Genomic DNA, 13,177 nt, shown 5'->3' with positions numbered 1-13,177 from the left:
AACTCGTTCTCCTTTCCATGTCCTGTTCTACCAGGATAAAAAGAAAAACTAACCAAAAATAAATAATAGGAGAGGGGGGAAAAGAATTACATTAAAACTTTCTCTAGGGGCTGTGGGTGTGGCTCAAGTGGTAGGTAGCTCGCTTGCCTAGCATGCGTGAGGCACTGGGTTCGATTCTCAGCAGCACTACATAAAAAATGAAATAAAGATATTGTGTCCACCTAAAACTAAAAAAAAACTCCCAAAACCAAAAACCTTTCTCTAGGGCTGCGTAGCTCTGTGGTAGAGTACTTGCTTGGCATGTGCAAAACCCTAGGTTCCATTCCCAGCATGAAAAAAAAATTCTCCTCTATTTATCCTACATACTGAATAAGTCTTTTCCCTGGGGCCAGGCAGGGGTGGGGAAGGATAGATCCTGGCTATTTGACTATAGTTCTTTGAAGACACACAATCCACTTCCAACCAACTAGATAACTATCAGTTATCTCCCTGTTGTGAGGCTCACCAACAATCTATTCCTGCAAGTCTTCTCAAGAGTCTTCTCAGGGGCTCAGTGGTAGCGCTTGCCTAACAAACCCTGGGGTCCATCCCCAGCACCACAGAAAAAGAGGGGAAAAAGTCGTCTTAGGAATCAATTCTCCTACCTTCCGATTCTCATCTTTTTCCAGGTGCATAAAGTAAGTGGGAAAGAGACCCCGATCCATTCCTTTTTTATCCCTGGTTATCCGACACTTCACCGTGACACCTCGAGGGGCGGGACTATAGGCAAAATCCTCCAAATTCTCCACTTCTCCCAGCTGGTTGTCAACCTGCTGGGACACAGCACTGGAAGCTCCTGGATCCTGAAAGGATGGCCACACATGAGTAATAGGTGGGTAAGAGAACCTCAGGCTCTGCAAAAAGCACTGATTTCTCCCTTGTCTCTAGTCTTCCAACAAAACACAAGACACTGAATGACCAAACAAGGCGTGGATATTCAGAGTAATGAAGACACTTAATAAAAAACAGGACATGACCTTACAGTGGCTAACCTAAGACAGAACAATTGAAGTCATGATTTCTAAGTCTAAATTTGAGTTTACAACTTTTGAAGGAATCCTCAATCAGTAATCATTTTTAATACATTTGATTATTTGGGAAATAGCCAAATTAGCTCCAAAGGAAGAAGTTTCAGAACTACATACTGTGGTCGATTTCTGGCTGGATGCAGAACTGGGTCTCTCTGTTTCTGAATATGGTGACTGTGAACTTAGTTTTTTTCCTTCTTCTTCCTCACCATCAGTATCCTCCTCATCAAAGTTCAAACTGCTTGAGATACCTGGCAGAAAAGTAAATATTGACAACAATGTCTTAAAAAAGAAAATCTTTTAAACAAAGTTAAGTTTGAATTTTCTTGCTTAAAATATTCCTAACCCAGCAAGGGATTCAGCGCAGTGCTGCTGCATGTAGGAGCAGGTGCCCAGCCCGCACAAGGCTTGGCTTCCATTCCTAGCACCACCAAAGACAGAAAGAAAAAAGGAAAGAAATCCAAACTATTCTGACCCAAAACACAAGATGTTTTATCCCAAATCTGACAATTCATATTCTCATACCCCTCCTTATTTTTTTTCCCTTTCCACTATTGCCACCCCAACTTAGCTGTTTAAAACATCAAGTCTGCCGGGCATGATGGTGCAGGCCCATAATCCCAATGACTGGAGAGGCTGAGGCAGGAGGATCACAAATTTGAGGCCAGCCTCAACAACGCAGAGTGAGGCCCAAAACAACTTATTGAGACCCTTTCTCAAAGCAAAAAGTAAAAAGAGCTGGGGATGTGGCTCAGTGGTAAAGCACCCATCAGTTAACTCCCCAGTACCAAATAAATAAATAATTTTTTTAAATTTATAAAATAAAACATATCTAATGGAAAAACTTATTTACAAATCATCCATCTGATAAAGGGGTTAATGTCTAACAAATAAAGAACCCATACAACAATAACAAAAAAAGCAAGTCAAGTAAAAAATGGACAAAGGTTATCAGCAGATGAATGGATTTTTTTAAATGTGGTATATAAACACAAGGGAGTTTTATTCAGCCATAAAGACGAGAAAATTATGTCATTTTGGAAAGCAGTATGGAGATTCCTTAGAAAACTTGGGGTGGAACCACCATTTGACCCAGCTGTCCCACTCCTCAGTTTATACCCAGAGACTTAAAATCAGTATACTACAATGATGCAGACACATCAATGTTTATAGCAGCTCAATTCATAATAGTTAACTATGGAATCAACCCAGATGCCCTTCGATAGATGAATAGATAAAGAAACTGTGGTATACATACACAATGGAATACTACTCAGTCTTAAAAAAGAATAAAACTAGGACATTTGCAAATAAACAGATGGAGTTGGAGAATATCATGCTAAGTGAAATAAGCCAATCCCCAAAAACCAAAGGCCAAATGTTTTCTCTTATATGCGGATGCTGATCCATAATGGGAGGGCCTAGGGAAGAATGAAGAAACTTTGAATTGGTCAGAGAGAAGTGAAGGGAGGGGAAGGGATGTGGGAGTGGGAAGGGTGGTGGAATGAGATGGATGTTATTACCCTATGTACACATATGACTACATGAACGGTGCGACTCTGCATCGTGTTCAGCCAGAGAAATGAGAAGTTGTGCTTCATTTGTGGACAACAAGTTGAAATGCATTCTGCTGTAATGTAGAACTAATTAGAACAAATAAAAAAGGGGGAAAATGGTTTATCTAAAAAAATTTGTAAGAAAATGGATAGAACTTGAGAACATTATGTTAGTGAAATAAGTCAAACTCTGATCAAGGATTATGTGTTTTCTTTCGCATGTGGAAGACAGAGAAGAAAAAGGAAAAGAAAGGTAGGTGGTATCTCATAAAATCAAGGGGAAATCAGTAGACTAGAGAAAAGGGATGGGGTAGGTAAGGAAGGCAGGCAGTGCTGGGGCGCCAAATTGGCCAGATTATATTGTTTTATTGTGTGTATATATGAATATGTAACAACAAATTCTATCATTATATATAGCTATAATGCACCAATAAAAATGTGAAAAATTGAAAGAAAATGGGCAAAGGACTTAGACATTTCTCCAAAAAAGATGTATACAAGAAAATAAGCACACGAAACATGTTCAACATCAGTAGTAATAGGGAAATCAAATCAAAAGCATAAGATATCACTTCACACCAGTAGAAGGCTATTATTAAAAAAAAAAAAAAGTGGGGGGTGATAAGTATTAGCCAGGATTTGTAAAACATGGAGCCCTTGTGCATTGCTAGTAGCAAGGTAAAATTATGTAGCAACTGCAGAAAAACAATAGGGCAATTCCTAAAAAAAGTCAACATAGAATTACCATGTAACCCAGCAATTCCATTTCCAGGTATATACACAAAAGAATGGAAAGCAGAACCTGAACAGGTATTTGTACAAAAATGTTCACAGCAGCAATATTCAAAATATTCAGCAGATGGCAACCATCTAATATCCATCAACTGATGAATAAACGAACAAATTATGGTAGATGCATACAATGCAATTGCTATTTGGTCTTTAAAAAGAATGACATTCTGATAAACGACAACACAGGCAAACCCAGACATTATGCTAAATGAAATAAGCTAGATACTAAAAGACAATCTTGTATGATTTCATTTATATGAAGTACATAGAACAGGAAAATCTGTAGAGACAGAAGGGATAATAGTGGTTGCCAGGAAGTGGGAGAAGGAAGAAATGGGGAATTATTTTGAATAAGTATGGAGGAAGAAGTTCTTAGATGACACAAAGTTCTGGAGATGTTCTGGTGACAGTTGTACAACACTGTAAATGTACTTCATGCCACTCAACCGTACACTATAAAATGGTAAATTTTGTTTTATGATGTATTGACGTATTTTTCATACCCCCCCACACACACACAATGAATGATCGCCTATTTTCTAGATCAGTTACTTTTTTATTTTTCTGTATTTTGCTTATGTCTAGTCAACTAAATCCAGTTAAGATATTTAAAATACTACCTAAAATTCATGCATAATCTTGCATAATCTTTTTTTCTTTTCTTTTTCCCCCAGTGCTGGAGATGAGACCCAGGGCCTTTGCACATGCTAAGCAAGCACTCTACCACTGAGGAACATCCCCAGGCTTATAAAAACTTAAAACTGTGAGATAAAAACACTTTTTTTCATTGTTTTCCTCACATTTACTTGAGTTTGAGTAGGAGATCCTGGCAGTATTATTTTTGTTTGTTTATAGGACATACAGTCTAGAGAGGAATACAAATGTAAATGGAAGTGTGACATAAAGTGTAACATGTGAGATAAAAGCATAGTGCTCAGACTTACAGTTGGGAGGAGGTGGCTCAGGGAAAATTATTTCCTTAAGACAAAGCAGCAAAAATAGGACCTAAACTAAATTTCCTTTTTTTCTTGTGTCCATAGACTGAAGTGACTCTTATTTAATAAAATTTATATAATGAATCATGATTTATATAATAAATCATGGGTTTACAAGCAGATTTAACAACAGTGTGGCTTTTTTCTCCAAACCACTTCCTGCCCACATTCAACCATCTTAGATGAAAGAAAATTATAATCTACCCTTACATAGTACATAAATGTATTAGCTTTACTCAAGGACACCCAAGGATAAGACAAGGCTAGTTAAAACTCAATCTCAAGTGGAAACATGTGTCCACACAAAAACTTACCCAATAGTCCCCTGTTATCTGTGATTTCAGTTACGCACAGGCAACCATAGCCCAAAACCATTAAAGGGAAAATTCCATGTTTTGAGAGGGAGACCACGTTCACATCACTTTTTTTTTTTAAAGGTATGGATGGACATAACACAATGCCTTTATTTTTATGTGGTGCTGAGGATCGAACCCGAGTCCTTACCCGTGCTAGACGAGCGCTCTACCGCTGAGCCACAATCCCAGCCTCAACACATCACTTTTATTACACCACATGGTTACAATGGTTTTACTTTATTAGTAGTAGCTGTTAATCTCTTACCGTGCCTAATTTATACTTTACTTTTTATCATAGGTATGTAGGTATAGGAAAAACACAGCATATATATGGCTTCAGGCATCCATAGGGCATCTTAAAATATGTTCCCCACGGATAACAGAGGCTACTCTACATTAATACTCAATAGCAACCTTATTCATAATAGAGCCTGGTATGCTGGCGCTCACTTGTAATCCCAGCAACTCCAGGGGCTGAGGCAGGAGGATAGCAAGTTTGAGCTCAACAACCTCAACCAACTTAGTGAACCTCAGAAACTAAGCAACTTAATGAGACACTGTCTCAAAATAAAAAAATACAAAGGATGTAGCTCAGTGGTAAAGCACTCCAGGGTTCAATCCCCTATATAAAAAAAAAAATCACAATAGACAAAAATAGGACAGGGGCTGGGGATATGGCTCAAGTGGTAGCGCGCTCGCCTGGCATGCTTGTGGCCCGGGTTCGACCCTCAGCACCACATACAAACAAACAAAGATGTTGTGTCTGCTGAAAACTAAAAAATAAATATTAAAAAAAAAATTCTCTCTCTCTCTTTAAAAAAAAAAAAAGTAGGACAAAACCCCAAATGGCCACCGAGTGATAAACAGATACACAGAATGTAGTCTATCTATATAAGGGAAAGTTATTCAAAATAAAAAGGAATGAAGTAGTGATATGTGCTACTACATAGATAAACCTTGAAAACATTATGCTAAGTGAAAAAAAAATATGTTGGACCACATACTGTATGATTCCATTTACAGAAAGTGTCCAGAAAAGGCAAATCCATAGTTGGTAGTTGCATAGGATTGTGGAGGCAAGAGGGAAATAAGAAGCAACTGCTAATGGGTACAAGGTTTCTTTTTGGTGTAATTAAAATATTCTAAAATAATATGTGATAATGGTTGTAGAACTTTGAATATACCAAAAACCACTCAGCTACACCCCCAGCCCAAGAACCATCAAATAAGACTGCTTATGTTAAGTGCCTGACTTACAGAGACATTCAAACCCTTGGCGGCTTCCCAGCTGACAGCAGGGCACAGGCAGATGTGGATCTGTCTTTGCCCAGCTTAATCACCACATCATGGTGCTTTTCTTCTTTTTGTGCAGGGTTGGGGAAAAAACCCAGGTCATTGCTCATGTTAGATAAGCACTACCACTGAACTATATCTCAGCCTACATAAAATTATTCTTCTAAGGAGCAAAGAAGACTATAGGGACCTCTATACTTATAATAATGAGAACTCCAACTGGTACAAAGTAGCTTCTAGATTATCATGAACTAAGAAATGGAGGCAGGGTAAAGGTATTAAAAGCAACTTTTGTCAAAAGAAGTGAAAAAGTCTAGAGTCCCAAAGAAAAGAGAAAAAAGAGCAAAATGTTATCCAGTATTTATCCAAATAGTGAGAAAGAGCTAGGTGTGGTGGCATACGCCTATAATCCCAGCTACTTGGGAGGCTGAGGCAAGAGAGTTGCAAGCTAGAGACCAGTGGGGCAACTCAGCGAGACACCGTTTCAAAAATAAAGAAGAAAGAACAAGAACTGGGGAAATAACTCAGTGGTAGTATGCTTGCCTAGCATGCAGACCATCCTGGGTTTGGGTTTGATTCTCAGCCACACACACACACAAGTCATATCTAGTAGCTAATATTCTATATTTGATTTAATTATTTTATTTTCTTAGATAATAGCATAAATGTTACTATTTTTGACAATGACCACTACTCAGATATCAAAGTTGCTTACCACTACCATCTCTATAAAGCCCTAAGCCACATTACAAGCAATTTTAAATCATCTTGATTGTTAACCAACAATGAAAGAATGTAAAGGAAAGATTACAAATGTCAAGTGCCTTACAGAAGGTAAATTGCCTTATAATCATTTCCAAACCTCACCATGTTTTTGGAGAATCTCCTCAAGGTCTGGCTTGGAAGCAGTATCCAGAGTGCTTTCCCCATCAACACTACCTTCGATATCTTCTTCTGTAGCAGAAGAACCTACTGAGAGAACATGAAGTTTGGTTTCCAAATCGTGAGCATCTGGCTTCAGGAAGGCAGCTGGACCATCAATGCCTAGAGCCCCAAAGAAAAGAGAAAAAAGAGCAAAGTATTATCCAGTATTTAGCTGGGTAGTTCTAGTATTTGTGATCAGAACTAAGAACTACCCCACCATTTCTCTTCCTTGCCTAATATTGGCAAGGACATTGGCCCAAGCCTGGGGTTCAAACAGAACATGCTCTGTTACAGAAGTAACATGTACTTGATGTTGTATTTTAGAAACTTAAGATTGATACCAAGAGGCTGGAGGTATATCTCTAGTGGTAGAATATTTGCCTAGCATGAACAAGGCCCTGGGGTCAGTCCCTGACTCTGTGAGCAGAAAAAGGAGAAAGAGAGACCAAGAAAATAAAGTAGGTCTCTGGGAGATGCGTGAGGACTTTTACAGCACTGAAGCCAGTGAGGGGTTAGATCTGGAATTTGGGAACTTATAGTGGCACTCCCGCTATTAAGATTGCCCAATTACAGGTGAACACTCTCTCAGCTCTGCCCTTAAAGGTCCAGCACACTATGGGAGATGGGCGTGACCTGTTAGGAACTGAGCACCCTACCTGCCCCACCTCTATCCTGTGAAGAACTTTCTACTGAATCTCTTTGATGTGTTCTGATATAAATAAAGAGGACGTGGGCTCCCTTCTTTGTCAGAAGGTGCACCCGTCTGGTCAGCTTGGCCCATGGCTGCCCCCATTCTGAACCTATATTTCTGTGTCCTGCAGTTATTTCGTAGTACTACTTTTTTTAGCTTTTACTTCTCGGCCAGCCCATCCCTCCAGAGGGGAACCCTTTTCCCTGCCCACGCTGGATGTGAGCGAGACAGGTCCTCCAGAGTATATATCTTGTCAAGCGCTGCTCAAGAGGCGTGACTGAGAAGGTCTTAGTCCTAGTCTTCCTCCTCCCTCACCACCTAAGATGATCCTTTAGCTATCTTTTAGCTACATACCTGTGGCTTTACAGTTAACCTCTGACATGATGTGACAACCACAGCTGTATGCTCTTTTGGGCTGGGGATGTAAGTCAGTGGTAGAGCACTTGCCTAGCATGCCTGAGGCCCTGGGTTCCATTCCTAATGCCCAATTTTTTTTTTTTTTTTAGTTGTTGATGGACCTTTATTTTATTTATTTATAGGTGATGCTAAGAATCAAACCCAGTGCCTCACACATGCTAGGCAAGTGCTCTACCACTGAGCCACAACCCCAGCCCCGAAAGCCACAATTAAAAAAAAAAAAATTAAAAACCCCAAAATGTAAGCACCTCAGTTAATTCATTTGCTATCTAAAAACAATAGTTCTAGGATGGATGTAAACTTGAAGATATCTTCCACAAAGGGACCATTTTTAAAATTCTATTCAAAGACCCAGAATGTGATTATAAAGATTCAAGGTACCTAGTGACGATGCTAACATTGTCCTTGTGCTCCATCTGAGACTCCTCCTGCCTTCTCCTAGGTCTGTGAAAACTGTACCTCAGCAGGAAACGAGGCTGCCCAAATACACACCATGTAGGATGACATCATTGTGCGGAGTCTGTGGCTCCACCAGAGGCGTGTGCTCCTCACCACCTCTTGGCTTTAACCGACGTAGACGGGCCTCTGGGTTTGGCTGCACCATGAGTGGCTCCAGGCGCTTCTTTCTCTGCTTCTTTTCCAGCAGTGCTCTCTGGGGGAAAAATGATATTTACAGCCAGGAGACCTAGCCACTTCACATATTTGCAGTCTGCTTTTAATGATCTTCATAAAAACCGTTGTAAATATTTTTTTTCCTGGCCAGGCACGGTGACGCATGCCTGTGATCCCAGCCGTTTCAGAGGCTGAGGCAGGAGGATTGAGAGTTCAAAGCCACCCTCAACAACTTAGTGAGGCTCTAAGCAACTTAGTGAGACCCTGTCTCAGATGTGAATCAGTTGGTTAAGTGCTCCTGGGTTTAATCCCTGGTACCAAAACAAAAATAATACTACTAATTTTTCCCACATGAGAAATGAGGCACCGTTTTTATCATTTATTGAACACCTATGAAAATCTATTTTAAATCATACAATGCATTTCTAGCCCCACTGAGGATATGATTCAAATCTGTGGAAATATATGGTCATTATCGTATTATTATCAAAGCATAATCACAAATTCAAAACAACACATACACACAGGGAAAAGATGGAGGACATAGCAAAGATGATTTTTTCTTTTTTTCCTTCTTTTTTAGGGGGGGGTGGTACTCAACACTGAATACTCAAGGGTGCACTACCATTGAGCCACATCCCAGATCTTTTTTTTAAAATATATATTTATTTTTTAGTTGTAGGTAGACACATAATATCTTTATTTCATTTTTATGTGGTGCTGAGGATCAAACCCAGAGCCTCCTGCATGCTAGATGAGTGCTTTATCACTAAGCCATAACCACAGTCCCCCCAAATCTTTTTATTTATTCTCTGCTTCTTTTCCAGCAGTGTTCTCTGGGGGAAAAATGATATTTATAGCCAGGAGACATAGTGTATCACCCAGGCTGTCCTTGAATTTGTGACCTGCCTGCCTCAGCTTCCTGAATAACTGGGGTGCACCACTGCACCTAGGAGTAACAGTGATTTATCTGGGTACCAGAATATGAATGATTCTTTTTTTAAAATTTATTTCTTAGTTTTAGGAGGACACAATATCTTTATTTTATTTTTATGTGATGCTGAGGATCGAACCCAGTGCCTCATGCATGCTAGGCAAGTACTCTACCACTGAGCCACAACCCCAGCCCTGAATGATTCTTTCTTTTTTCTTTTCTTTTTTTCCCTTTTCTTTTGCATATCAACAACAGAAATTTATTTCTCAGTTCTGAAGGCTGGGAAATCTAAGATCAAAGCACCAGTGTCTAGTCAGGGCTCGCTTTCTGATTCAGAGATGGCTGTGTTCTCACTGTCTCCTCACATGGCAGAAGGAGTAAGGGAATCTTATTCAGTCCTCTATTATAAGGGTACAAATGATTATTTCTTTTTTTCTAGTTTTTTGTATTTTCCAAATTTTCTTGTTTTTAAATTTGAAATAAAAAAATTAATACCCTCTGAATCCCAAATTATTTTCATGTTTTAATCAGTCACATAGCAATACATTTGGCTTTTTGTTCATATTACAAAATTAGAAATCAAACAAACTTGGATGGCTAGAAATGTAGCTCAATGGTAAAGGGTCTGCCTAGCATAAGCAATGTCCTGGGATCAATCCCAGGCACCACCAAACAACAACAATAAAAAAAAAAAAAAAAAAAAAAAAAATTGGGTCAAAGGTGAGAAGAAAAAACATAGCAGTGGGATATGGGATATTCCAAATGGAAAGCAATCAACTCTGTGACAAAAGCAAGACAAAGGTCTGGGGATGCAGATCAGAGCACCTATTGCCCTAGCATGAGGTCTTAGTTTCATACCAGGTCTGGTTTTTTTTGTTTTTTTTTTTTAGTTGTAGATGGACACAATACCTTTATTTAATTTGTTTATATGTGCTGCTGAGGATCAAACCCAGTACTTCATACACGTTAGGTAAGTGCTCTACCACTGAGCTACAGCCCCAGTCCACCCAGTCCACCATGTCTGGATTTGATTCCCAGCACAGAAAGGAAAGGGGGAAGAGTAGGAGCTTGAAGCCAACACAGACACACCCTGGTTCAAAAACAAAGAAACAAAAATGAAACATAACAACAATAAAAGCAAGATAAAGAGTACGGTGGTGATAAGATGGGGCAGGGATTGTGGCTCAGAGGTAGAGCACTGGGTTTGATCCTTAGGACCACATAAAAATAAGCAAAATAAAGATATTGTGTCCATCTACAACCAAAAAAAAAAAAAAAAAAAAAAGATTTTTTAAAAGAAAATGGTAATAAGAAACTTAAAAAAAAAAATAGCATAAGAGACAATTCAGGAAAAATTCCATTTCCAATAAGATGGAAAGTACTACAACCACATATACTATTTGTATGCTTTGGCAAATATGAGCTTATAATAAACAGAAATTATTGTGGTTCTGATATGTCTCAGAATAGGAAAAATGCCAAGCCAACTGAAAAAAAAAAAAAAAACCATGATTAAAAAGCAAAAGCATTATAACCTCTTTACTACTGCTTCTTAGGCAAAAAGCCATCTGTTCGCCTATATATATTTTTTTTTTATCACGGACATTGCTTGAGGAAGGAAGGAAGGAAGGAAGGAAGGAAGGGAGGGAGGGAGGGAGGGAGGGAGGGAGGGAGGAAGGGGTCTCTTGGAAGAGAGTCAGTCCAAAAGGTGAGACTAACAATAGGACAGCAGGTATTTTTCCCTCCATATCCTTTTTTTTTTTTTTTCATTCACAAAACTGAATTTTTTTCAGATTATATTAGTTTTTTAAAATATTAAAACATTAAATATATTCACTATTTTATATTTTTTAAAATATACGACAGCAGTAGGGCACAATTTTTCATATCACTGTATATAAAATATGTTCACACCAATTTATGCCTTTCTATATGTATTTTGTTGTTGTTGATTTTTTGCATTATAATTCTTATTACACATATATACCACAATTTTTTGTATCTCTGTTTGTATATAAAGTATGTTGACACCCAATTCAAGTCTTCATACATGTACTTTGTATAATGATGTCCAACACATTCTACCATCCTTGCTAATCCCCTGCCCCCTCCCTATCCCTCCCACCCCTCCACCCCATCTAGAATTCATTCATTCCTCCCATGCTCTTCCTCCCTACCCCAAGGGCTACTCTTTTTCACTCACTTGTACATAGAGGTAAAAGACTGAGGAGTTAAAATAACATATTATACCATTAGGAATGAATAGATGTCAGAGCAAGGAATATTGGTGTTTGTTTTTATTTTGATTATTACTTTTTATTATTTTGAGATTTTGTTAGTTAGCATGAATAGTCAGAAGGAACCTTAAGGTACCAGGAACTGTAAAAGCTTAGGAGGCTATGAGTTCCTCCCTGAAGAACTTGTTGAGATTCTTTTAGTAGCTAAGAAGCCTTGTGTAATTGAAGCCAGATTTAAAATTAGGTAGTCAGTGTAGTTAGGTAAATCGGGTCTAATATCCAGTGAAATCTAAAATGGAGGCCATGTTGAGAATGAATTTCCGGAAAAGTTGAGCATGTTAATGAAGTCCAGGAAACAGCCCCCAACAGATTTGAAGACAGCCCATCCCAAAGAAGTGTTAATGAACAGCAAACTTGACTCGGAAATTCTCAGATTACTTCTTTGGCCCACCTGTGTCCCAACCCTTCCCACCTACATTCCATCACCAAAAACTATAAAAAGGGTAACACATTCGCCCTTCAACGGATTCCACCTCTTGGGTCCCCTTCTTCCTCGGGAGAAGTCTTTTCTGCTGTCCTTTAACAAACTTCTAATTTTCCACTCTGACCTTGCCTCAGAGTGCTTCTCTGGTGTTATTCTTCAACATTGGGGAATCAAGGACTCATCACCCGTCAACAGTGGTAACATAATGACTAAGAAGTAGCTTGCCTAGCATATGCTAGGTCCTGGGTAGAAATGGTAACTAGGAAGCAGTGTAGAAGACAGGAGAGACGGTCACATCTTATTTGTGTGGCCATAGCTATTACATCCCATACTGAATTATAACTGTGAAATGATCGACAAACATAAGCTCCAGCCTGTCCATTTCATTAACACATGTAAACAAAAAATGTACTAGCCAAAGAGCCAGAGTTTGATAATCTGTTCAAGAAAGAGCAATACTAAATCTGTAAACAAAAATACTCTATTTACTGGGAGAATTTGCTCTCCACAAGGACAAGAAACTTTACAATTTTTCTTCGTGCTTTTGTGAAATACCCTGACTGCCTGCTCACCAATCAGCCTTCTAATTTTCAATTTAAATTCTTGGGTATCATTCTCTCAGGAGGAAAGCGTCGGGAACAGCAGTGATGAATACACACTGAAACAGTAGCGCTCCCACTGTCAATGAACTACTGTTCCAGTTTTATAACTTAACCATTGTGAATGTAACTAGTGTGACTGTGTGCCAAAGGACTTGGTTACATCCAGGCTTGCTGACAAAAGCTCTCAGATCTGTAAAGGGAGACTAGACTACTGACC

At 38.9% G+C, this 13,177-nt stretch overlaps 1 protein-coding gene across 2 annotated transcripts in view; it reads right to left on the bottom strand.

Annotated features, from left to right (window-relative positions):
• Positions 1 to 13,177, bottom strand: part of Tulp3 (TUB like protein 3) — a 62,684-nt gene that overhangs the window by 4,955 nt on the left and 44,552 nt on the right. The window contains exons 3-6 of one of the 2 annotated variants that reach the window (XM_076852548.1): positions 8,584 to 8,743; positions 6,927 to 7,103; positions 1,185 to 1,318; positions 645 to 842 (exon numbers count right to left, since the gene is read on the bottom strand). In XM_076852548.1, coding sequence (XP_076708663.1) covers positions 645 to 842; positions 1,185 to 1,318; positions 6,927 to 7,103; positions 8,584 to 8,743 — 669 coding nt within the window. The remainder of the gene's footprint in view (positions 1 to 644; positions 843 to 1,184; positions 1,319 to 6,926; positions 7,104 to 8,583; positions 8,744 to 13,177) is intronic. The other variant, XM_076852549.1, reaches the window with a different exon arrangement.

The sequence above is a fragment of the Callospermophilus lateralis genome, chromosome 4 (genome assembly GCF_048772815.1).
Source record: "Callospermophilus lateralis isolate mCalLat2 chromosome 4, mCalLat2.hap1, whole genome shotgun sequence".
Lineage (NCBI taxonomy): Eukaryota > Metazoa > Chordata > Mammalia > Rodentia > Sciuridae > Callospermophilus > Callospermophilus lateralis.
The sequence above is the reverse complement of the archived record's forward strand: the minus strand, read 5'-3'. Positions and strand labels throughout refer to the sequence as shown.